Raw genomic sequence first — 21441 nt, forward strand, 5'->3', positions numbered from 1 at the left:
TTTTCCTCGTTCCCATTCGCCTTATTTTACGATAACGATCTGTCTATAACTGTAAATAAAATCAAGTGCTGAAGTCTGAAACGCTAATATTCGCAGCTGAAATGTGTACTGCTCTTTAATATATTTAGTACGAAACATTACTAAATCACGGTGGAACTTAGTGAATTAAACTATTCTTAATAACTTACAATGTTCATGTAAAAAATCACATAATTTTTTGTACAATTTATTGTGATTTTTATGCTTTTTTTTAATTTCATAAGTGAATTTTAAACCGAAATTTTAAATAATATTATATAATAATTGTACGAACATGTAGAAAGTTGATCAACTTTTATATTAATTTTTTAGTTATTCTACTTTAAGTAAGAATTTTGGAATGGAAGGAGTTTTTAGAGAAAAATTGGTGATATTAAATAAATCAACAGAAAGTACATAACATAACAAATTGTTCTTTTACAAAACTGGCGCTATTTCGCCTTCATTCCACTGTGCGATACCGCCTCTTAATTATTAAATATAGATAATGTTATTGTTTCGAAAATGTATAAGGAAAGATGCGTAACTGTATACAACAATTAAATGTAAGTTTGAATCTATTGAGATTATTTTCTGATGCTGATGAAAAGAGTGAATTAACTAGCTATTAATATAATATTACGTAACCAGTTAAACACTGTTGTGGAGTGAAATAACGTTTCATAGCTATACATATATTTTACAGTACAATTAGAGATTAACTTTTAATATTCTTCATACTATTACATTAATACAAATGTAAATTTTCTCATGATTTAAAAGGCAGTGAGTTTTGGTTCATCGTTATACGCGTTCCGTTTCCTATTCGTTAGTCGTTACTCTTTGAGTAATACAATTTAACCTTAATCATACAATTTACCTGTTTGAGTTTAGGCCTATATTAGGAAAATTTTGGTGGTATAAATTTAGTATAATGTGTGAAAATTCAGAAGAAGAAATATTGGAAAGTAAGTAGTTTTATTTATTTTGCAGAGTTGATAAACATAGTCAGTAAATAAACTATATCAATCATCAATTATATCTTTAGTTCCATCATTGACAGATTATTTTAGAAGAGTATTGTATAACTTTCACCAAATGAAACACATTTGTTTATAATGATAAAAAGGTATACTGTATTATTTATTATAACTATAATTGGGTAGGGTACGATAAGCGAACCCGGTTTTTTATATCGAAGAATATAGTCATCGATACCTAATATTCGCATCTCAAATCCTAGACTATCAATCGATATAAAAGTACCTATTAGTAGTCCTCAATAACAATCATATGTTTTAAATATGTTTACAATGATCGAACAAATTATTATAACCAAAATTAGGAAAACTGAAGAGGACCATATTTACTCCTCTCACAGTTACAGTTGTTTCTTTCCCACAAATTTCACATAATGGGATTTTCGGTACGAGTCCAACATGTTGAAGCCACGAAAAAGCAATGTCGTATAGTTTTACTAAAATTGACTGCCATTTTTAATAATCAGAACTACTTATGTAAAATTGAAATATTATTATCCTACGTGTATTATTTTAGAATTTTTACAGCTGTTGATATAGATTATTTAAGTTAATAGGGTCCGTTTATCGTACCCTACCCCTATAATTAGATAAATTTGTTTTATAAATTTAAATTATTTTTACTTTTACATCCTTAACTTTGACTAATCTGTTTATTTGTAAACGTTATTTTTTATTTATGTTAGCTATAACTATTAAAAGACACTTGTATCAATATCTCTTACATTAGGTCCACCAGAGTCAATAATCACTGTGATCTTGGTTTTGCTCCATTACATATAGTTTACTGCCTATTAGTCATTTACATATTTACTACTGGCATAGGAACGCACCTGCAAAATTGCAAAACAATGGGATCATTGGGAATGGGATAGTTAACCCAAGTACCTGAGGGTTTACCGGTTATATTATACTTTGTTAAATAGTATATTAACATTGTTATTATAATTATGTTGTTAGTGACTTTAAAATGTGATCATATTACCACATTTTTTTTCCTTCCTGAGGGAAGAGGACAGTTTGTCCCCCACACTTAGTCCTAAAAAGGACCTTTGCGCCTCCCTTGCTTTAATTTGTGCCCTCAAAGACCGAGGCTTTTGCAAAAACCAATCAGATTTAAGGGCTCCTGTTCTCTAATGTCCTTGGGGCTGAGGAGATATGCTCCCAGGTATCTTTTCCGAGACTCTAATCTACGATGGCAGGACAATCTAACCAAATATGCTCCGCTGACTCCTCCTCCTCCTCTCCACAGAGTCTACATTCGCTACTCTGACTAAGGCCTACCTTCATAAGGTGCTTCCTCAGAGGGCCATGTCCTGTCAACATTCCTAATATCAGTCTTATATCCTCAGTCGCGTAGTGAGGATTTTGGCGCCATGGAGCGACTCAGTCCCTGGCGCCCCTTCCCCAACTCTTTTACCTACATGATCAATCAGTGCCGACAGTTCACCTCGCTACCGTAACAAACGTTTCTTGGCCATCATTTCATCAGCAATGTAAGGCGTCTTTGACAAAACATCATTTTTTTATAATAACTTACAGTCTACTATTCTTTATAAAGTTTTGTTCCTTGTAAGAGACCTAGTTTACGTGTATAGCAATATGTATTTAAATCTCAATTCAATTCCGTAGGGTTTGGAATGAAAGTACAAATTTTAATATATTTAATAAATATGTATTGAAAACCCTAGTTTAAATTTTGAGTACATTATCTAAAACGTGAACATAGTAGTTAAGTAGTTACAAAACCAACTCGCATATTACTATCTTAACTAATCTTCTTTCGTGACTTCATGCTAGCAAACTGTGTTATTGTGTCGTCCAAATTGATGTGCCTGGCACTGCTGCGCTCTATAGATATGGTTGCTAAGGCACTCAGACGTTCTTGGGACATGGTGCTGCGAAGATAGTTCTTTATCAGTTTAAGTTTTGAAAATCTCTCTGCACTTGCAGTTGTAACAGGTAGTGTCAAAAAAATCAAACAAGCATTCACAACATCTGGAAAGCTGGAACCAACTTGAGCACGCACTATTAAAAGTATCTGCAAGATCCCTTATACTTTTGAGTTTTTCCACGTGACTTAAAAAACAAGTTTTTAGCCTTACAAGCTGTGGACCTAAGTTAAGGGAGACGTCATCTTGGTAGTTTAATATCAAAATTTTGCTTGATTCTAAGATTTCTTCATCACTTGCTCCAACTAAAAAAGAAGGCTTCAAACATTGGAAACTACTAGTAATGTGAGTAACAGCCTCAAAACGCTCTGTCAGCTGTGTTGTGTGATTATGTCAAGGCTACGGTTGAACACCTCAACCCGGAAACGTTTCTCATTGTCTTTAATAGGATCATCAACTTGCACTTCATCAAACATTCTTGTCTTCTTTTTTGTTCTCGAGTCAATGAAATGTGGTACAACTTTCCATTGCAAACAAAGCTTAGTTGCATCTGCTTTAACTGTTTGCCACTCATTCCTAAGTTTGTTAATTTTTGTTTTGAGATTTAAGAGCATTTTTGTTGCGTGTTCCAAGTCTTCTTCGGTACTTTGAAGTTTTTTTTTTAGAAATTATGTCCATAGTTTCAAGCAACACACTTTCAATAACTATCAGTATTACTGTAGGAAACTGCTCAAAATATTTCAAAAGTGATTTAGCTTGGTTTACTTCTTCTTGGTCCTTTACCTTCTAACGTTAGGAAAGTCAGTACTTTCATTATGTCAAAATAACCACATCGAAGAGCGTCGACGGCTTGATTTCTTGAAGTCCACCTTGTTAGACACACTTTCTTTAAGGTTTTTTGTAACATAGCCGACTTAGTCAACAGTGCCCATCTTGATATACGAGTAGTTTTAAAAAACTTTGAACATTATCAAAAAAGGTTCTGATTTCAGGAATGTTTGATACTGAATTGTTGATTACCAAGTTAAGGGCATGAGCACAACAGTGAATATACTTAGCTGAAGGATTTTTTTTTTGTTTTATTCTTGCTTGAAAGGCCCTGAATATATACCACTCATATTAGCGGCTCCATCGTAGCCTTGCTCTCGAACTTTAGATATATCTGAATACTTTTCTATGATATTGAAAACAACATTTGATAAGTATTCTGATTTATGGCTTTCCACTTCCAAAAAGCCCCCGAACGCTTCTTCTATGACTAGTTGTACTGGCCTATCGCCTTCGTCAGTTTTTATCTGTATAACGAAACACTGTACTCAGCTGGTCGGTTTTCGCTATATCTTGAGTTTTATCAAAGATAATAGACACATAGGGGCTTTTTTCATTTCTTCCTTGATTTCTTTTTTTATCTCTTTGGAAATCGGGTTGATCAGCTCATTTTGAATCTGAGGACTAAGGTAGTTAACACTATGTTTTGGTAACTTAATTAAATCTGCAAGGACCTGGTCATATCTTGCTAGCATATGTATTATCTCAAGGAAATTTCCTTTCGATTTAGTTGCATCTTCATTGTCATTATACAATCTGTGCTCTCTCAGTGGTAAGTCCTTTGTAGCTAACGTAATAATGACGTCCACCACTCGCCTTAAAACTTGTTTCCAGTAATCAGTGGCCTTTTTAACCTCCTCCACATTCTCACTATCAACTGTTAGGCCTAACTGCCAGCGATAGTATATTTCACACGCAATTGCATGACTTTGCGAATCTTCTTCATGGTCTTTTATGTTTCGACCTAATGTGCCCAATCAGACGTACCTTTCGAAAATCCCACATCAGTATAGGCCATATTGAAAAGCCAGCATGGCTGACAATAGCAAACATTGAGGATGTTTGAATAGCATAACCAATTACGTTTTATTCTCAATTGGTTTTCTTTATTCTTTTGAAAATACCATTTCTCGTCAAATCCTCTATTTTTATTTCTCCCTTCTGATTCTTTTGGAAATGGCCCTTTAGGCTAATGAGGGTCTAATCTTATTATTTGCCGTTTTTGTTCGGCTGTAAGAGTGTTTTCAAAATTACCCTTATCAGAAGAACTTATAACAGCTGTTACATTTTCTTTAAGGTTCAACTCGCAATCGGCACCTTCAGCTTTAACTAGGCCTACCTTAGAAAAAGGTTTCTGAAGAAGGACGTGGTCTTCTGCATCTTCAGGTAAGCCTACAGGTGTTTGCTCCAAGTCCTCATCGCTTGTAGGTACTTGTGAGCTACAAGTGGGTTCTTGAGAAACTTCAACTACTGAAGTGTCCCTCGAAAAGTAGGTAGATAACTTCTTTACTTTCTTAAGTTCAAGATTCTCTGCGTGACTTTTCTCTAACCTTCGTTTCCGATACTCAGCACCACTTAGTTTTTTTTGACATTATATACCAAAGGTAATAAATCAACACCACACAAATCACATCACAACAAAATAAATAATATAATCAATACTTTGCACTAACGCTAAATCTGCAATCACTACGCAAAGGTAAATTGAAGTAAGTCAATCACTCGGTGGGTCTGTACGGACGCCTTTTGTCTCAGCCAAGGTCAATGACACAAAGACACTGCGCGGCCGTGATGCGCGTGGAAGGGGCTGCTTCCCGCAATTTTATCGTCCGCCCGCCCGCCGCCCCTCTGTCGCCCCCGCCCTGGAGCGGTCGCTCCACTCGCTCCTCTGTCGCTACGCCACTGTATATCCTCCTTATTCTGGTCTAGGAGAGCTGTCCACCCTTTAGCGTAAGGAGAGATAAACAATTTGGATAGTCTTAAACCTGAGGCTCTACTCCAATTCTTGTGTCTCGTCCTCTTTTCCCAATCTTTGACCAGAGCTTTAATGTTGGAGAAGGCTATCCCACAACCTGGCTCAGGCCCCACCAATGTGGATTCTGCTCCCTTTTTGGCAAGGATGTCCGCTTTTTCATTCCCATGAATACCTTCATGACACGGTACCCAACCGAGTGTTACTCTGTTATTTGTTGCCAGCTCTACTAGAGCATTCCTGCATTCCCAGACCGGGAACATTAGATAGCCCTATTGATTGGGTTTTGAGATATCACTCATAACGATTTAAAAACTATTATTGCAATATTACCAATCACTGTCAAACACTTTCACCTGCAGAGTTGAAATTTGTTGTGAAACTCCACCTCTACTACCTTTATTTTGATATTGAAGATAGCAAATATCAATCCATCCGGATTCTCAATTTTAATCTGCCAAGGACCAAATTACATTGACCTTATAGGCCTAGGTACAAAATTGTGGTTACAAGGAAAACTCATAATTATTAAACAGTTTATTGTAAAGGTTAAGCATATATGACATTTGGGTAGAGTATGATAAGCGGACCTAATTTTTCATATTGATATTAACAAACAACATTAATTACATCCATTAATATAATGAATAGATATCGATAAAATAAATAGAACAATAACATCATCTATACCTACTGTAAACATATTTCCAGATAGTAAATGTAATATTTTGTTTAAAAAGCTACTTCATCTGTGTTTTTCTTGATTTCAAGATATGTGTTTTGTTATTATGGTTTCTTTGTTATTTATGAGATTATGTCAATGTGTAATCAAATTAGTTCTTTTAGTTCCAAACATTCACATGATATTTCCTATTTTAGATATATGTTGATATTAATTAGTAATTTTGTTATTCAATATATGAAGTATTAATGATTATATTAAGCAATATAAAAAGCGGCTCCACTTATCATAAATTTACCCTGTCATTTTGCAGTAATTTATCAACTGTTATTTTGAATTTGAATATTTTAACTTAACCTGTAATTTCATCATCATAGAAAACTAAAGGCATGATTACAATATTTTTTATGTGGATTTTTTACTAGGATTACAGATGAAAAGTGGGATTGATGGAGCATGAATGTCATGTATGGAAGTTTGAAAGCAAAAGTTTCTATTCTTTTTTTCTGTTTTTTAAGTTAGCCTTGAGTTGTTACCTGTGAGAAAACAGACTTACGATCTACGATTTGCTTCTAAGGAGCATAATGCATCAAATGCGCTGTTACTGAATAAGAGTAAGCTGTACTGTACTGCCACTTAGCTTTTCATCATGATTTTTAACTTTTTTACAATCTATATTATTTATATTTCATTAATTTCAGTTTTATTATTAATATTTGTATACTAAATCAGTTTCCTATATTTCAGTTTGCTTTCTTTCAGACATAAAACCTAACCAACAAGTTATAGATGAAAAAATTCCAAATAACATTTAATATTATTTTTTTTATTTTTAGCAGAAGAAAATAATATCTCTACATATAAATTTAAGCTCTAAATTAAAATTGTACAATGAATAAAAAATGATGTGATAAAAACCTTTGCTAGGTTACAATTTTGAAATGTCAAATTTTACATGTCATCTATACAGAAGCCTATTGACGTGAGATAGGTAGATGAGCTTGATGGCGGGTATTTCTACACCTGTATGGTAATTCCTTAGCTGAAAGTTATGAATACACTTTTATATAACTTCCTGTTTAAATAACAACTTGATTTAAAATTGAAATTGTTGTATATTTTACATGTTAGTTTCATCATTTATATGCAAATTATATTTTATTAAAATAACAATACATAGCTGTTATGTTATGTGTTACATTGCAATTATTTTAGTAGCATGAAAACATTGGTTGTACTCTTTTCCATAATAACCTACAGTCAAAACTTAAAGTTTGAATGTAAACATTAAATGTAAGCTTTGGATGTTTAGTTCCTTTGAAGTTGCCTTATAAATATTTTTTTAATCATATTATCAGAGATGATTGAAGTAGACAATGTATGGCGTTGTATCCAAAACTCTGGATTGATACTGCTGTCGACACACAGATGTACAGAACCAAATAATTGGCATGCAATAATATGTTTGCATTATCAGTAATGAGTGTGCAACATGATTTTTCTGTGATTACTGCTGGGGCTTGTGTGCATATTTTGTGTGTGTTTTGAAATTATTTTTCGATTTTTAAAATGTACAATGAGTTTTTGAGGAAAGTTTTGCCAAACTCGGAAAATTGGGCAGTGAGACTTAGGAAATGATTAAGGAAGGAAGGAATCTGTGAGTCACATGACCGTATTTAAGTTATGGGCAGGCCCATACTCAGACCAATTTTTGTTGGACAATTTTACCGGTGCCTCGCCACACGTCTATTTGAAGGGACCAGGTGAAGCCCCACCCTGTTTTCGGAACCTGCCAAAGCTGAGTACGCCCTTGGTGGTGGTCCCATTTTAAAGCTGGCCGAGACAGAGCTGCAGATGACAAGCAATCAGGACATCCCAAGACCAGCACAATACCAGAAAATGTAGAAATACTTTGTCTTATCATTTCATAAGATGGTCACCGATCAATTCAGCAGATTTGTGAGGAAGTGAACACTGGTTATAGACATTGTCAGAAAATCTGGGAATGCAATGCGTTTGTGCAAATGAATTCCATTGCTTCTCAACAAAGCACAAAGCAACTTTTGCACTATGACAATCTAGTGGCAAAAACAAACCACATGACTGTTGTACCTCAATCATCAGACTTTGTACCATGTACCATTACTCTATTTCTTAAACTCAAGCAACAGTTGAATTGACACATTTTACCCGAATTCAAGATTTTTTAAGAAAATCTAAAAAGGTCCAGCACAGTATTGAAATAAATGACTTTCAAAACTTTTTTGGAGCTTGGCAACAGTGCTGGAGTAAGTGGATAGAATCTTGGCTTTAGTATTTTGAAAATTATCACAGTGAAAGCTAAATTAGGTAAGCCAAAATTCAGTACTTATATAAAAAATACTGAAAAAGTTTCAGTAAACTGAAAAGTTTTTAGTTTTATGCAAAAGTTTCTGGACTGAGCTTATGCTCAGTCCAGAAACTTTTGCATTCAGCCTTGTACACTCTGGGATGGCTATAAATTGTGAAACCTCATGTTTAATTAATCATTTTTATGACAGTGATTTAATTGTTTCAGTGCTGAATAGCATCTTTACAAAATGTGATATCGATGGTAATGGATTTGTAGACATAAACACACTTATACATTTCCTCACTTGTCAAGATTCTACGTGGCAAAAAGATAAGTATGTATATTTGGTTGGAGAATCACATAAAAAATAGTATAATTATTTTTGTAAATTAATATCATAAAGATGGTTACAAAACACATAATAGTTTTTAAAGTAAAGGCACACAGATTATCCAAAGATGTTACAACATAAGCAGCTCAGTATTAAAAACAAAGCAAATGTTTATAGATTAAAATATTACTTTATCTTACTTGATTTTTAAAACACCCAAAATAAATGCTGTAAACATATTTTTATGTTTTATTTTATTTAACTAATTTACTTATTTAGTTTTATTTATCATTTGTTCTTATTTCTACAGTAAAATTATACTTTTGATTTATTTTTCATCTGATCCTTTTAAATTAGGTAGGCTATAATCAGTTTTTCAGAGGAGGCAACTCCAAAAATTGCCGCCCTATCCCACTAACTAATTTTTAACTTACTTTGATGATACTTCTAAATCAGCTTGTAAATAATCATTAAGTAATTAATAATAATTATTATTATTATATTTGTGGTATTTTGTACCAATGATAAAACTTACGTTTATAACTTATTTATTAGAAAGATGAGAACAAACCAAAACAATTTTATACATGTCACTTTTTATATTTACAGTTAAATTATGTACATTTTAAAACTTACCAAATTTTAATGTTGCCATAATCATATTATCATTAATATTACTTACTACTTACTATTTTCAAATTTTTCACAATGGCACAGCCAACAGAACTAATATTTGACATTCATTCAATTCAAGACAATCCACTATCTGTTTTTGTAAACAAAACAAAGACACATCTTTATATAAATGGACTAACCTCTGCTTAAAAAGTGTATAATAAATTACCATGTGATAAAAATGGAATGAATATTATTTTTTAACTTGATAAACTTTAACTTTACTTTAACAAAATTGTTGGCTGCAAATATTGTCAAATAAAATTGTTATGGTCTTTAAAGTTCAATTGATACAGTACTAAAATTTTGTTAATCTGTTTCATGGTGTTTTCTTAAATAATTTTAAATTAACTCAACTTGCTCTCCATCGAAACGACAGAGACCGGAAGAGTAAGGAATATTTGGAGTTATGTTGTGATGTTTGGGTAATCTTCGTCTAAGTGTTAGATGAATAATAAATAATAGTTTATAAACCGTAAATGCTCATAATATGCTGATATAATCGTTATACTCATAAATAATAATTTTAAAAGTCGGTTGTAAATTATCCATTTTAAGGTCGCTCCATTAAAAAACTTTCTTTGAACTGTTCCTCATTATTTAAATCTTAAATGATCTGATTTTTAAGCCCTTTAAATCGATTTAGTTTATTTGAGAGCAGTGGCGTAGCCAAACAAAACGCTGAGCGGGGCATGGTCACAGGCAGAAAGAAGGTGGATGGAGCTCCCTTAGGTTGGATACACACTGAAGGAGAAAACCGTCGCGTTGGAATCTAGTATCGAGAGTCATTTTGTTGAAAGCATCTTGATAATTTGCTCCTCCAGTGTGGGATAGCTTGTGACAAAGACATATTTTACATCTAGAAGTCAAAAAATTACTAGTTGCCTGTTAAATCTTCAGCATAAATGAACAAGAACAATGTAATTTTGCAGTGCTTACGGCGGTTTGTTCAAATGATTTACAATTATTGAGATGATCTTGTTTTGTGATGTTATATAGTACCAGCTATGACTCGACCATTTCCAAAAGCTCGTCCCCAAATACAAATCCGTCAATAACTTCTTCTGACATTTTGGTAGGGGTTTGTGACACAAAACTACACAAACGATCATACAATGCACGCAAACTAAAATAGATTAGATGGTTAATTTGCCATTGTATGTATATGGACGATCCTTTTGCTTCCGATGGTTGCCGTGAGACATAATATTTGAGTTAGGTGTCCGGCACAGTTTTAAGTGGCTCACAATGTCCTGAGACAGGCGCTCAGGTGGTCTCGACAAGTAGGTGTTCGACAAAATTGTAGAAGGAAATTGATTCGCGACACTTGCTATCAACAGTTTGTTCCTCAAATGTGCAACCAGCTCTAGTGTTAATGGCAGCCTAGCTTGAACATAAGGACGAGTTACCTCCTGCCCGCTTTGGCTGGAGAAGCTGGTGCATAACTGAATTCCCCTTACTTCAAGGTTACATGACAGACATAGAGCCAGTTATCTCTCCGTATATTGTACTCGACAGGAGGTGGCTCCTATCCCCAACATTACCCATCCTGAATATCAAGAAGTAAGGTCAAAGACCTTTCTGGACTGTTTAATGGGAGGGTTCTCAACATCTTCTCATAAGAAAACAAAAACATGTTAAAAATGTTGCCTAATTTAAAATATTTTAGACGCTAATGTATAAATAAACATTTAAAGCTCATGCTGTCTTAATATATTTTTGTTGCATTATTTTTACTACCCAAGACAGTGTTTGCTCGGTATTATGGCAGTTTGAGATCAGGCACTGGCTGCAATAAGTTAATAAAACCTTCTTCAAATAAATTTGTTTTAAAATTAATCATTTTAAATAGTGGCTAACAAAATTAGATGTCTAAGATAATGGCTTTAAGAACTTCTTTTAACATGATCAATGTTAACTTTTTTTAACCGACCGGTCAAGAATAAAAGATAAGATGGTAATTTAACAACAACTTTTTTCATATTCAGTAATTCTAAAATCACATACTCATAAACAGTATATATGTACTTGTCTTGTACAAATTTTATCTTAAACGCATCTTAAGTTTCCGAGTTATGAATTTTCAAAGTTTGGTTGTAATTTATAATTAATTTGCTGTATATGTCTAAATGCAGAAATAAACAACATTTAAAGTAATTCCTGCTATTGTAGCTCTATTATTTTGTCATTGGTTAACACTCAAACTCAGGTATCTATACTTTTTTTATCCTAGTGTAAAACAATTTGCATGGAGACTGACAAAACTATGTGTAGTTGTTACGCATTTTTTTCTATATTTTTGCCACCCGGGGCAAACGACCTTCCCTACCCCACTTTAGCTGGGGTTACATATTTTCATAAAATTCTAATTAAAGTAGTTAAAAATAAAAATGATTATTAATAATTAAAATTATACAGTAATTAAATGATAAAAATGTTATAGTTTGAATCCAAATAAAAGAAGCTCATCATAATGTAATTTTAAACTTATCGATGCTATCTTTTTATAACATTGTTAAGCACACATTTTATTGAATTAGTGATTTATATATATATATATGTTTCAGAACCATTGAAGAAGAATTCCGCAAAGTTCTGTGTTGTAATGGATTAAACCAAAGAATTTCCAAAGATCATTTCATCACATCATTGCTAGGCTGTATAAAATTAAAAACCCAATCATTTGAAGAAAACCACTACAAGTAAGTATTTATTAAGTATAACAAAATTCACTGTATTGTTTTAGATATATTTAATTCAGTCCTCAATTAATTACAATTGGCTTTATTCAGTAACTCTCTGATATCAGATTTTTAATGCATAGCAAAACTAGGAAGCATTGATTTGACTGAAATGGATTTTCTATGGAGTCAATGTTTACTGAGAATAGTTTGTGCAGCCAAAGGTGTGAAGCCCAGATGAAGGGTGAAGAAATCCTGGAGTTTGAAAACAGAAACTGAAATGGACATTTTTGGAATAGGAGGGCTGTTCGAAAAGTATCCAACCTGCATTTATATATTCATGCCAGAACACCCGAGCGGTCTCTGTGTGATATAAGCGTAACAAGTAGTCCCTCATGAACTACGTGAATGCCGTAGTCTCCAGCTGAACACCTTGGACCACGCCCAGTGTGTATTTGTCTCACATGATTTTCTGTACCTCGCATTTGTATACTGTTGAAAATGACAGAAAGAACTAATCAACAAATTTGCATTAAGTTTTGCTTCATTCTCGGCAAGAGTTGTACGGAGACAATTGAAATGATACAGAAGGTCTTTGGGGATGAAAGTATGATCACAACACAGATAAAAGAACGGTACAGGTGTTTAAAAAATGCTACACATCTATCTGTTGACAGTGACCCTTGTTCTAGCCAATCTTCACCGACAACAATACTGGAAAATATGGAGTGTGTGAGACTTGTGATTGAAAGTAACCGTTGATTGACTGTTCATGATATATAAAATAATCTCGGAATACCAAAAACTACTGTTTAGGAAATTTTCAATAACATCTTGTAAATGACGTGTTTGTGCAAAATTCATTCTCATATTGAAATTAATTTATTGATGGTTATCCTGCTTATCCCTGATTGGTAGTAATATTATTTTTATTACCAAAATATATTATTCATGTTGTTCCATGTTTATAATCGTTGTAACAATTTTTGAAAATCAGTTTGATCAATGCCAAGTGCTAACATTTTAAAATTTACTCATTTTGTAAAATAAATATTTTAATTTTAAAAAAATGTGTAAATAACAGACTGCTTTATCAAGTAATTGGATGAGCTTTAGCGAAACCTATCATCGTGGGGCTGGAAAAAAGTTTATTCTTGTTTGCTGTTCGGACTTCAAAAACGAATGAATCGAATATTTTTACATTGGTCTTATAGGTAACCATGATGGCAGCAAAAATATAGCTCAATATATACCTTTTTAACAAACTGTGTACAATCATATAAGATGTTAACAAATGACAATTCTAGTCCTAGGGTGAAAAGAAATGATAATAGACCGGAGATAATGTTACCATATGGTAACAATATTTGACTTCAGTGCTGTCTTATGTTTAGTATCCTCGTAGCTTATCGGAAAAATTTTATTTGAACACTGGTATAAAAACCTAACGTACTGAACAAAAATGTTAATATATCATGTGGCAAGTTTATCTCAAGGCGGGAGGTGACAGTTGGTAGGGTTCGTTCCCAAGAGTCAAAGGTTCTTGCCAGCCTAGGTGTGCCACCCCCTGCCTACTTTGACTAGAGAGGCTGGTTCAGAGCTGGCTTTCCCTTCTTCCAAGAGGACATGACTTAAGATTAGTGCCCTTAATTTTTCCTCATGAAACTCAACAGAAGGCCCCTACCCCCAATCTTACCCATCCAGAATATTCTGTCACTTTGGAAGCAGCGCAAGGGTAGGACTAGGCACAATCTTCTAAGCTTCTTGTCCTTAAAGAACAAAAATAGTTATCAAGATAAAGGTTTCATATGTACACTTTGAATTTAGCATGAAAGTTTATTTTCTACATAGACAAGAATGAGTTCTATGATGCTACATGACCAACCATGAAATTGGCTGAATGTCATTCACACCTATCACTCAGGATACAGCGTGCCAATACAAGGTAGAACAACAAAAATCACTGAGGAATCAAACCAGTGGATACCCAATATATTCTAGAACATGTGCTGTAAAAGTTGAAGAAGTATAAGACCAGCTACAACTGCTACAAAATAATTAAAATTTCAAAAAGTTCTGTAAATTGGTGTGGACACAACCTCTAGCCTATAAATTAAGTATTAAATTGTTCCCCTCTGCCAACTGTTCATTTTTAGCCTTTGTGTTATAACGACAATGTTAAGTGCATATTGTCTTCTCTTGTGTAACTAGTCTAACTCCACTCTAAAGTCAGACATGTACAACATTCTGCAAACTGATCACAAGCAGTAGTTGCAGTAAGGATTTTGGGACGCTTCTGTGAGGTTCTTTATGGACTCTCCCCTCTTAAAAAATTTGTGACGGTGGAGCCCCCACACCTGCAGGGCCCTACTACACTGCAGACTAGGGTGGGCTGAAAAAACTAAAATTTTCGAGTATTGAGTTCTAATAGAGCTCAAAAGTTGCGTATTCTTGAGCTGATTAAGGGAAAAATAATTTAAAAAAATATTATTTAAAATCTTTAGTTCGCGCAACGAGCTTAAAAGTTTTGTAAAAGTGTACTTTTTTGCTATTTTCAAACAAAATATTTTAAACCGTCTTTATGATGATTTTTTTATTGTAATACCGTATATATATTACGTTTATAAGTCCATAACGCCAATAAAAAATATTTAGATACTTTAAACAAATATATAAGGTCCTCAAGAAATATCGTAAATATTAGAAAATTGTACGAAAATAAAAATTTTTCTTCAAAGAGTAAAACATCACAGATTTGCAGCTCGTCGCCCATTTCACCAATGTTTTGGTGGAATGACCCAGAACTCACCACGGGGAGGTGGCTGCAACTCGAGTTCCACCCACACCCTACCCAACCATCCAACCAAATAGGGTGTGTTTGAATGTATTTACATTATTTACATGTTCTAACGCTTCCCTAAGTTTACATACCTTAGAATGACGTCGAAGGTTTAAACTCTGATTTATGTCCAAATTTTGGCATGACAGACCTTGATAACAATGTGGTTCTGATAAAATCCATCTCTGTTATCTTGACCACACACTTTGTCCGATGCTTCTGTCACTAACTTAACACACCTTTCTGCGGCTTGTGTGTGGCAAGGAAAGTTCATGAACTCAAACTCTGGTAAAGTTTTGTTCCTCAAATAGGTTGATATTGTTTCCGTTGTTAATTTCCTCATCATAGGAGGAGAAGAAACTTTGCATTTAGACCAATCAATGAGCTCACTGTAGTCCTTAGCTTCAAACTTAAGAGTGGGTGTATGAAATATTCTTACAGCCGATTTGCTGTTATTTTCCACACTTTTTTGTCTTCAAAACTCTTTTGAAACCTAACTCGCTTATATGTAATCTTTCGTCAGTTATCATTGTTAACAGCATGTTTTCTGAGTGACAGAAAAAGGAGTTTCTTTCAATCACAGGATCGATAACTTTTTTTATTTCAGCTGACAAATCTCTGGTAGTTTGGATTACTTTAAACACATGTTTTGGTCCATACTTCACGGAATGATGGCGTTTTATGTCGAACCAGACTGGTGCATAGGTCTTTATTATGTATTGAACAAGAATCTTCAGTTCATTTGAAGGATTACTATCTGAAATGTACAAACGTAACACCCTATTAGCACAAGTTAACCAACGGGAATGACTTAGAGGCCCTGGATCTCTATTAGCCAGATCCAGAGTACAATTGCCCGTTTGGATGGTTCATACGATATCGAGAAGGTACTGCTGATCTTTGCTTAGATCTTTTGTGTCAATATCTATGATTTCAGATTCTACTTTTTCAAACTCCACAACAGGCATTTTGTTGCAATCGGGAAGACGTTTGCCAATAACTCCACTGAAAGTTGAAGGTCCTGTATATTCTCCATCCAAGAACTGAAATAAGTGGCTATACATACGGTAGTTCATTAAAGTGAAGTAAAGAGATAAACCACTGGAGTGGACGATTAATTTTCGCTTCGATATGTCGATTTACTTCGTTTTTTCCAACCAGTATTGGTTGTTGTTCCATCACAACCAACAGCTTCTACCTCATCTAAATCAAAGGAATTATCTACAAGGTACTTGAGAATGCTTTCTGCAATCCCTTGTCCAGTTGAGCTGTCTGGGCTTACATGACCTATGTATTGGCCTCCTGGTTCTCGTACAATACTTATGTGTTCTTATTTTTGACCCTACGGTACATTTTATTTCCAAGTTTATCCCGGAAAAAAGTATTGCCTTTTCTCCCATCAAAGTAGATTCCCTTTGTTTCTGTATTTTCGAGGTATTTTTCTTTAATAGCCTGTCTTGCCTTTTGTTTTTCTCTTCGAATTTTATTTTTGTCAATTACTAGTGAAGTAGTATCTGACTCTGATACCATTCCAAGATCAAATAGCACACTCGATGCTATTGCTGCCGTTGCTCTGTCAGATACGCCAAATCTGTCACTAACTACAGCAGTTGATTGAAGACTGAGTCTCATTTGAGATGTATTGGAGGGGGTTTTCGGTGGATTAGGTTCAGTCGGATTTTCTTGCGAAGATCTTCCTATTTCCTTGGCTTCCTTTTTCAAAACCATCATTCAAGTTTTCCTGCAGGCTCTCTGCTTGTTTCCTTTCTTCTTTCTTCAAGAGTTGATTTGTCACTACCTTATCTACACCCCCAATGCATGTCTTCCTATTAGTTCGCTGATCATGCAAGAACTTTCTCACTATGATAGGTATCTTTTTCTGTTTATAACAATTGCACTCCATTATAATGGGGCAGTCACAGTAACTTGTCTTTTTCCACCACATTGACAAGTGTAAATTTGTTAGAGGAAAGGAATTTGTTAGAGATTTTCGTTACATTTTGCAAACTTTATATGTTGGTTTAAAGTATTTAAATATTTTTTATTGACGTTATGGACTTATAAACGTAGTATATATATGGTAGTACAATAAAAAAATCATCAAAAGCGAGTTTTAAATATTTTTTCAAAGTAGCAAAAAAGTACATTTTTTAGAACACTTTAAGCTCGATGCGCGAACTAAAGATTTTAATGAATATTTTTTTAATTATTTTTCTCTTAATCAGCTCAATAATACGCAACTTTTGAGCCCTATTAGAACTCGATGCTCGAAAAATTTAGTTTTTTCAGCCCACCCTACTGCAGACCCACTATCACACACCACTAAACACAACTGCTATACATTAGTGTACATGTTATCTCAACATTCTAAGACACGAGAGTTACAAGCCAGTGAAAAGTGTGTATTTAGTGAATTTGTTTTTATTTATTTATATTCATTATAATGTATTATAGTAATTCTTGTACAATTTTAGTTGTTCAAAAGATATATGTTTGTTAAAACTACAACTTTTATTATAAATGTTTACAGTGAGAATCCTAATCAGGAAGTTTCTGCAGAACAATCTCCAGAAATTGTGTTTGCCAGTGTGACAAATAATATCATCAATTCTGAAGTTTTGCTTTGGTAAGTGATTACAATTGCCTGCCTGATATCTCGAAGAAGAACTGTCATAAAGACTTGAAAGTTGCATTAAGCTTCATTCTTTTATATGACCAACACTGAATTTGATGATTGTGCATATTACTCCCTGGTACTTGGTTGACAGTTAGCAGATATTTTTAAATTGGTCTTATGGATAACCACGATGCCAACAAGAAAATGAATAAATAAATATGTAAACAAACTTAGTACAATGTTATAAATCGATAACAAAATTTTTATTTCCGCACACCTTTTGTGTTGTAGTACCCTCCCTAAACCCACCAAGGACATAGCCAAGGGTCCGGACCCCCCAAATTTAAAATTTTTATAATTACTTTTTTAGTAATTAAATAATTCAGTATTACATACTGCTGAATGATCGTTCTCAACAAAGAAATGGGTCAAGAACTTTTAAAGGAACAAACTGAAGCTATGTAATATAAAAAGTGATCAAACGGTATTAATTATTTCACAAGTCACTTAAAGAAAAATTTACATATGTACCAGACTGCCAATTACACAGAAACTCTTATTGAAGGATATCTTGTGAATGCCATTTTTAGAATTAAAATATGTTTACGTTTTTATGAAATGAGAGGACTACCAGCTTTTTGATCATTTGAGGCTGTCCACTTTGTTGCCTATTATCCTTGTATAAGGGTATGGAATAATTGCAAATATCTTTGCTTTATTGAATTATACTGTGTGTTTGGTTTTGAACTATTTTAGCTCTGACTGACTTTTCTTTATCCTGATGTTTTGTGTGCCTAATGTAAGCAGATGACATGAGCATGTTATTAACTCATGTAATTATTAAACGTTTTAATTTTCCAAAGTAGACTGTGTGGCAACTATGAAAACTAGCAGATTGTGGTAAAGAAGCCATATTGATCACTGTTTGCTCATCTTGATCGCAATCCAACCAATCACAATACACTTCTACTTCAACTCGTCTCTATAAACAGATATATATATTACTGGCAGTTTCAAGCTTAAGATTCTGATAGATCTGTACAGCAATGTTGCATTTTTGTACGAATTTAATTGTGTTACCGATATTGTGACATGGTGTAGACCGTTAAACGTAGATGAGTCAGAAATATATTTGCCAGAAGCAGAACAACATAATACAATTCAGTAGCGTAGCCAGAAATTTCGTTCGGGGAGGGTCCGAAACTGGGGGATCCGGGGGACGTTTTGTGTGTTATTTGCCAATTCACTGGTAAAAGGTAAATACCAAAAACATGGAGCTTTAGTAACTACGCCTTATAGAAAGTGGAAAGATGTAATAGGCAAATTAAACTCTCACAGCAACTCTAGTACCACAAATTTTCTTGTATAGCTACAGAAACTTTACGAAGTTCGATTCTGGCCGAGTAGAAGACACCAAAGTGATGTTGGATCAGCGACCAGGTCGCTGTATTGGATTCACTGGATAAGAAAGAAAAAGAACAAACAGAGCTTCACTCAAGCGTATAATTGACTCAACTATATTATGTGTAGAAAATGAAATACCCCTTCGGGGACATTTGCCCACTGACGGCCGAAAACCCTTCAGAAAAGAAGGGCGATTTTTCGAGCGTTTGCTCGGGTTACAGATCAAACTAACGGTCGGAAAATGCACCGGAAAAACTCTACTGATTAGAAGTTCGGCCACTTTGGATTTCACTGATTGAGGTATTTATGAATGATTTATAAAGACGACTTTTTGGATCATTACACTGTAGACGAGCATATAACTATCGGAAAAATCAACTTTCGGTCGAAAAAAAAATATACCTGAAATCCTCTAAATGACTAGAACTTTAAACTACTTCGGACTTCGGTTATTGAGGTAAACGTGGTATTTTTGATTGAGTTAGGACGACGATTTTTTGTTATAATTAAACTGTACTCGACTACCTATATAATTATCGAGAAAAAAAATCACTTCCGGTCGGTTAAATACCGAAGAAAAGCTCTCTACTGATTCGTTTTGACGATTTTGGAGAAATCCATAGTGAAAACTGGCTGAGATAAAAGTAGTACTTATAATTATGTTAGGACATTGAATTTAGAGGTGAATTCAATGCCGATTAATAAATATATAATTATCGAGAAAAAACCCAAAAATAATCACTTTCCGATCGGAATATACTAAGGAAAATGAAATACTACCCTCAGTCAGTGAAATCCAAAGTAGTCAGAACTTCTTATCAGTAGAGGTTTTCCGGTGTATTATCCGACCGGAAGTGATTTTTTTCAATTTTTCTTCGATAATTATATAGTTATTAGTCGGCGTTCAATTGATACCCAAAATCAATGTTCTAACATAATTCTAAGTACCACTTTTATCTCAACGACTCAACCAGTGAAATCCAAAATCTGAATCAGTAGAGCTTTTCCTCGGTATATTCCGACCGGAGGTAATAATAATATAAAAATAATAATACTTTTTATTGTGTCAACAATTATAAAAATTGCATACACTCGTCAAATTAAATTATTTAGAAATATGTATATCTATTTTAAATTTCCCCCATTCATACCCGTTCATACACAGTCCACACTCATTCCTAAGACTCATACATACTTACAGCCATACGTTTTAAAATCTTCTAAATTTTACCACAAGAAATAGAGGATGATCGAATTACTTTAAATTTCATCCCAGCGGCTCATCATAAACTCTTCCACTGAATAAAACACCCTCGACACCAAAAAGTGTCTCAATCAAGCTTTAAATTTTGTTGGTTCATTCAAATTTTTTATTTCATCAGGTAGCTTGTTGATCAGCTTAAACACCAACCTCGGATGGCAAAACGTTTGAATGCGGCTGTTCAGTGCGGATGTAACCGAAGGTTGTCCCTGCCTCTTGTCCCGTATTGATGGACGTCCCTGCCCCGGACCAACTCGCACTTAAATAAATCGCAGTACAGGGCGACATCGAGGATGTAGAGACAGGGCAAAGTTAGCAATCCAAGCTACCTAAAGGCATCTCTGCATGAATTTCGGGATTTCAATTTTGAAATAATGCGGACAAGCTTTCTTTTGACTTCTAAATACTCGCTCAAATTTGTATTTAGAACAGCTGCCCCATAGCCTCAACCCGTACGATTAGATGGAGGAGTACAAGGCCGAAGTAGGCCATTTTTTAGTACATCCCAGGAGAAAAATTTTGAAAGGTTCCGTAGAGAAAATGCCTGAAGAAACCTTTGAGCAGGGTACTTTCAATGTGATTGTCTCAAGTCAGACTTCGAGGAAACTTGGTGGAATCAGTTTCCCCTCTATGAGGACATCGTCCGCCATCACAGCAGCGCGATCCTCAATCTCTCTTTTGCCGCCAACAGAAATTTAGTGCATTTTATTTGGAGTTATTGGTCCTAAGATTTAATTAAAAAAAAAAAACTGAATACATGAATTCAGTTCTAAAAAGGAAATTATTTATAATTCATGTTTTGTTGGAGCTTTAATGCAGAAGCGTTGTATCGTCAGCATACTGGACCATTTTCCCTCTCAGGAGCGATG

General features: G+C 34.1%; 1 protein-coding gene across 1 annotated transcript; it reads left to right on the plus strand.

Moving 5' to 3' along the window:
* Positions 1-853: 853 nt before the first annotated feature.
* LOC124373811 lies at positions 854-17916 on the plus strand (the record flags this gene model as incomplete). The annotated part of the gene is made up of 4 exons (XM_046832146.1): positions 854-986; positions 8990-9098; positions 12338-12472; positions 17821-17916. Coding segments are annotated over exons 1-4 (374 nt in total), but the record flags the coding sequence as incomplete, so codon positions are not given.
* Between the last annotated feature and the right edge of the window lie 3525 nt (positions 17917-21441).

This window comes from Homalodisca vitripennis, unplaced genomic scaffold (genome assembly GCF_021130785.1).
Source record: "Homalodisca vitripennis isolate AUS2020 unplaced genomic scaffold, UT_GWSS_2.1 ScUCBcl_6475;HRSCAF=13700, whole genome shotgun sequence".
In the NCBI taxonomy this organism is placed as follows: Eukaryota; Metazoa; Arthropoda; class Insecta; order Hemiptera; family Cicadellidae; genus Homalodisca; species Homalodisca vitripennis.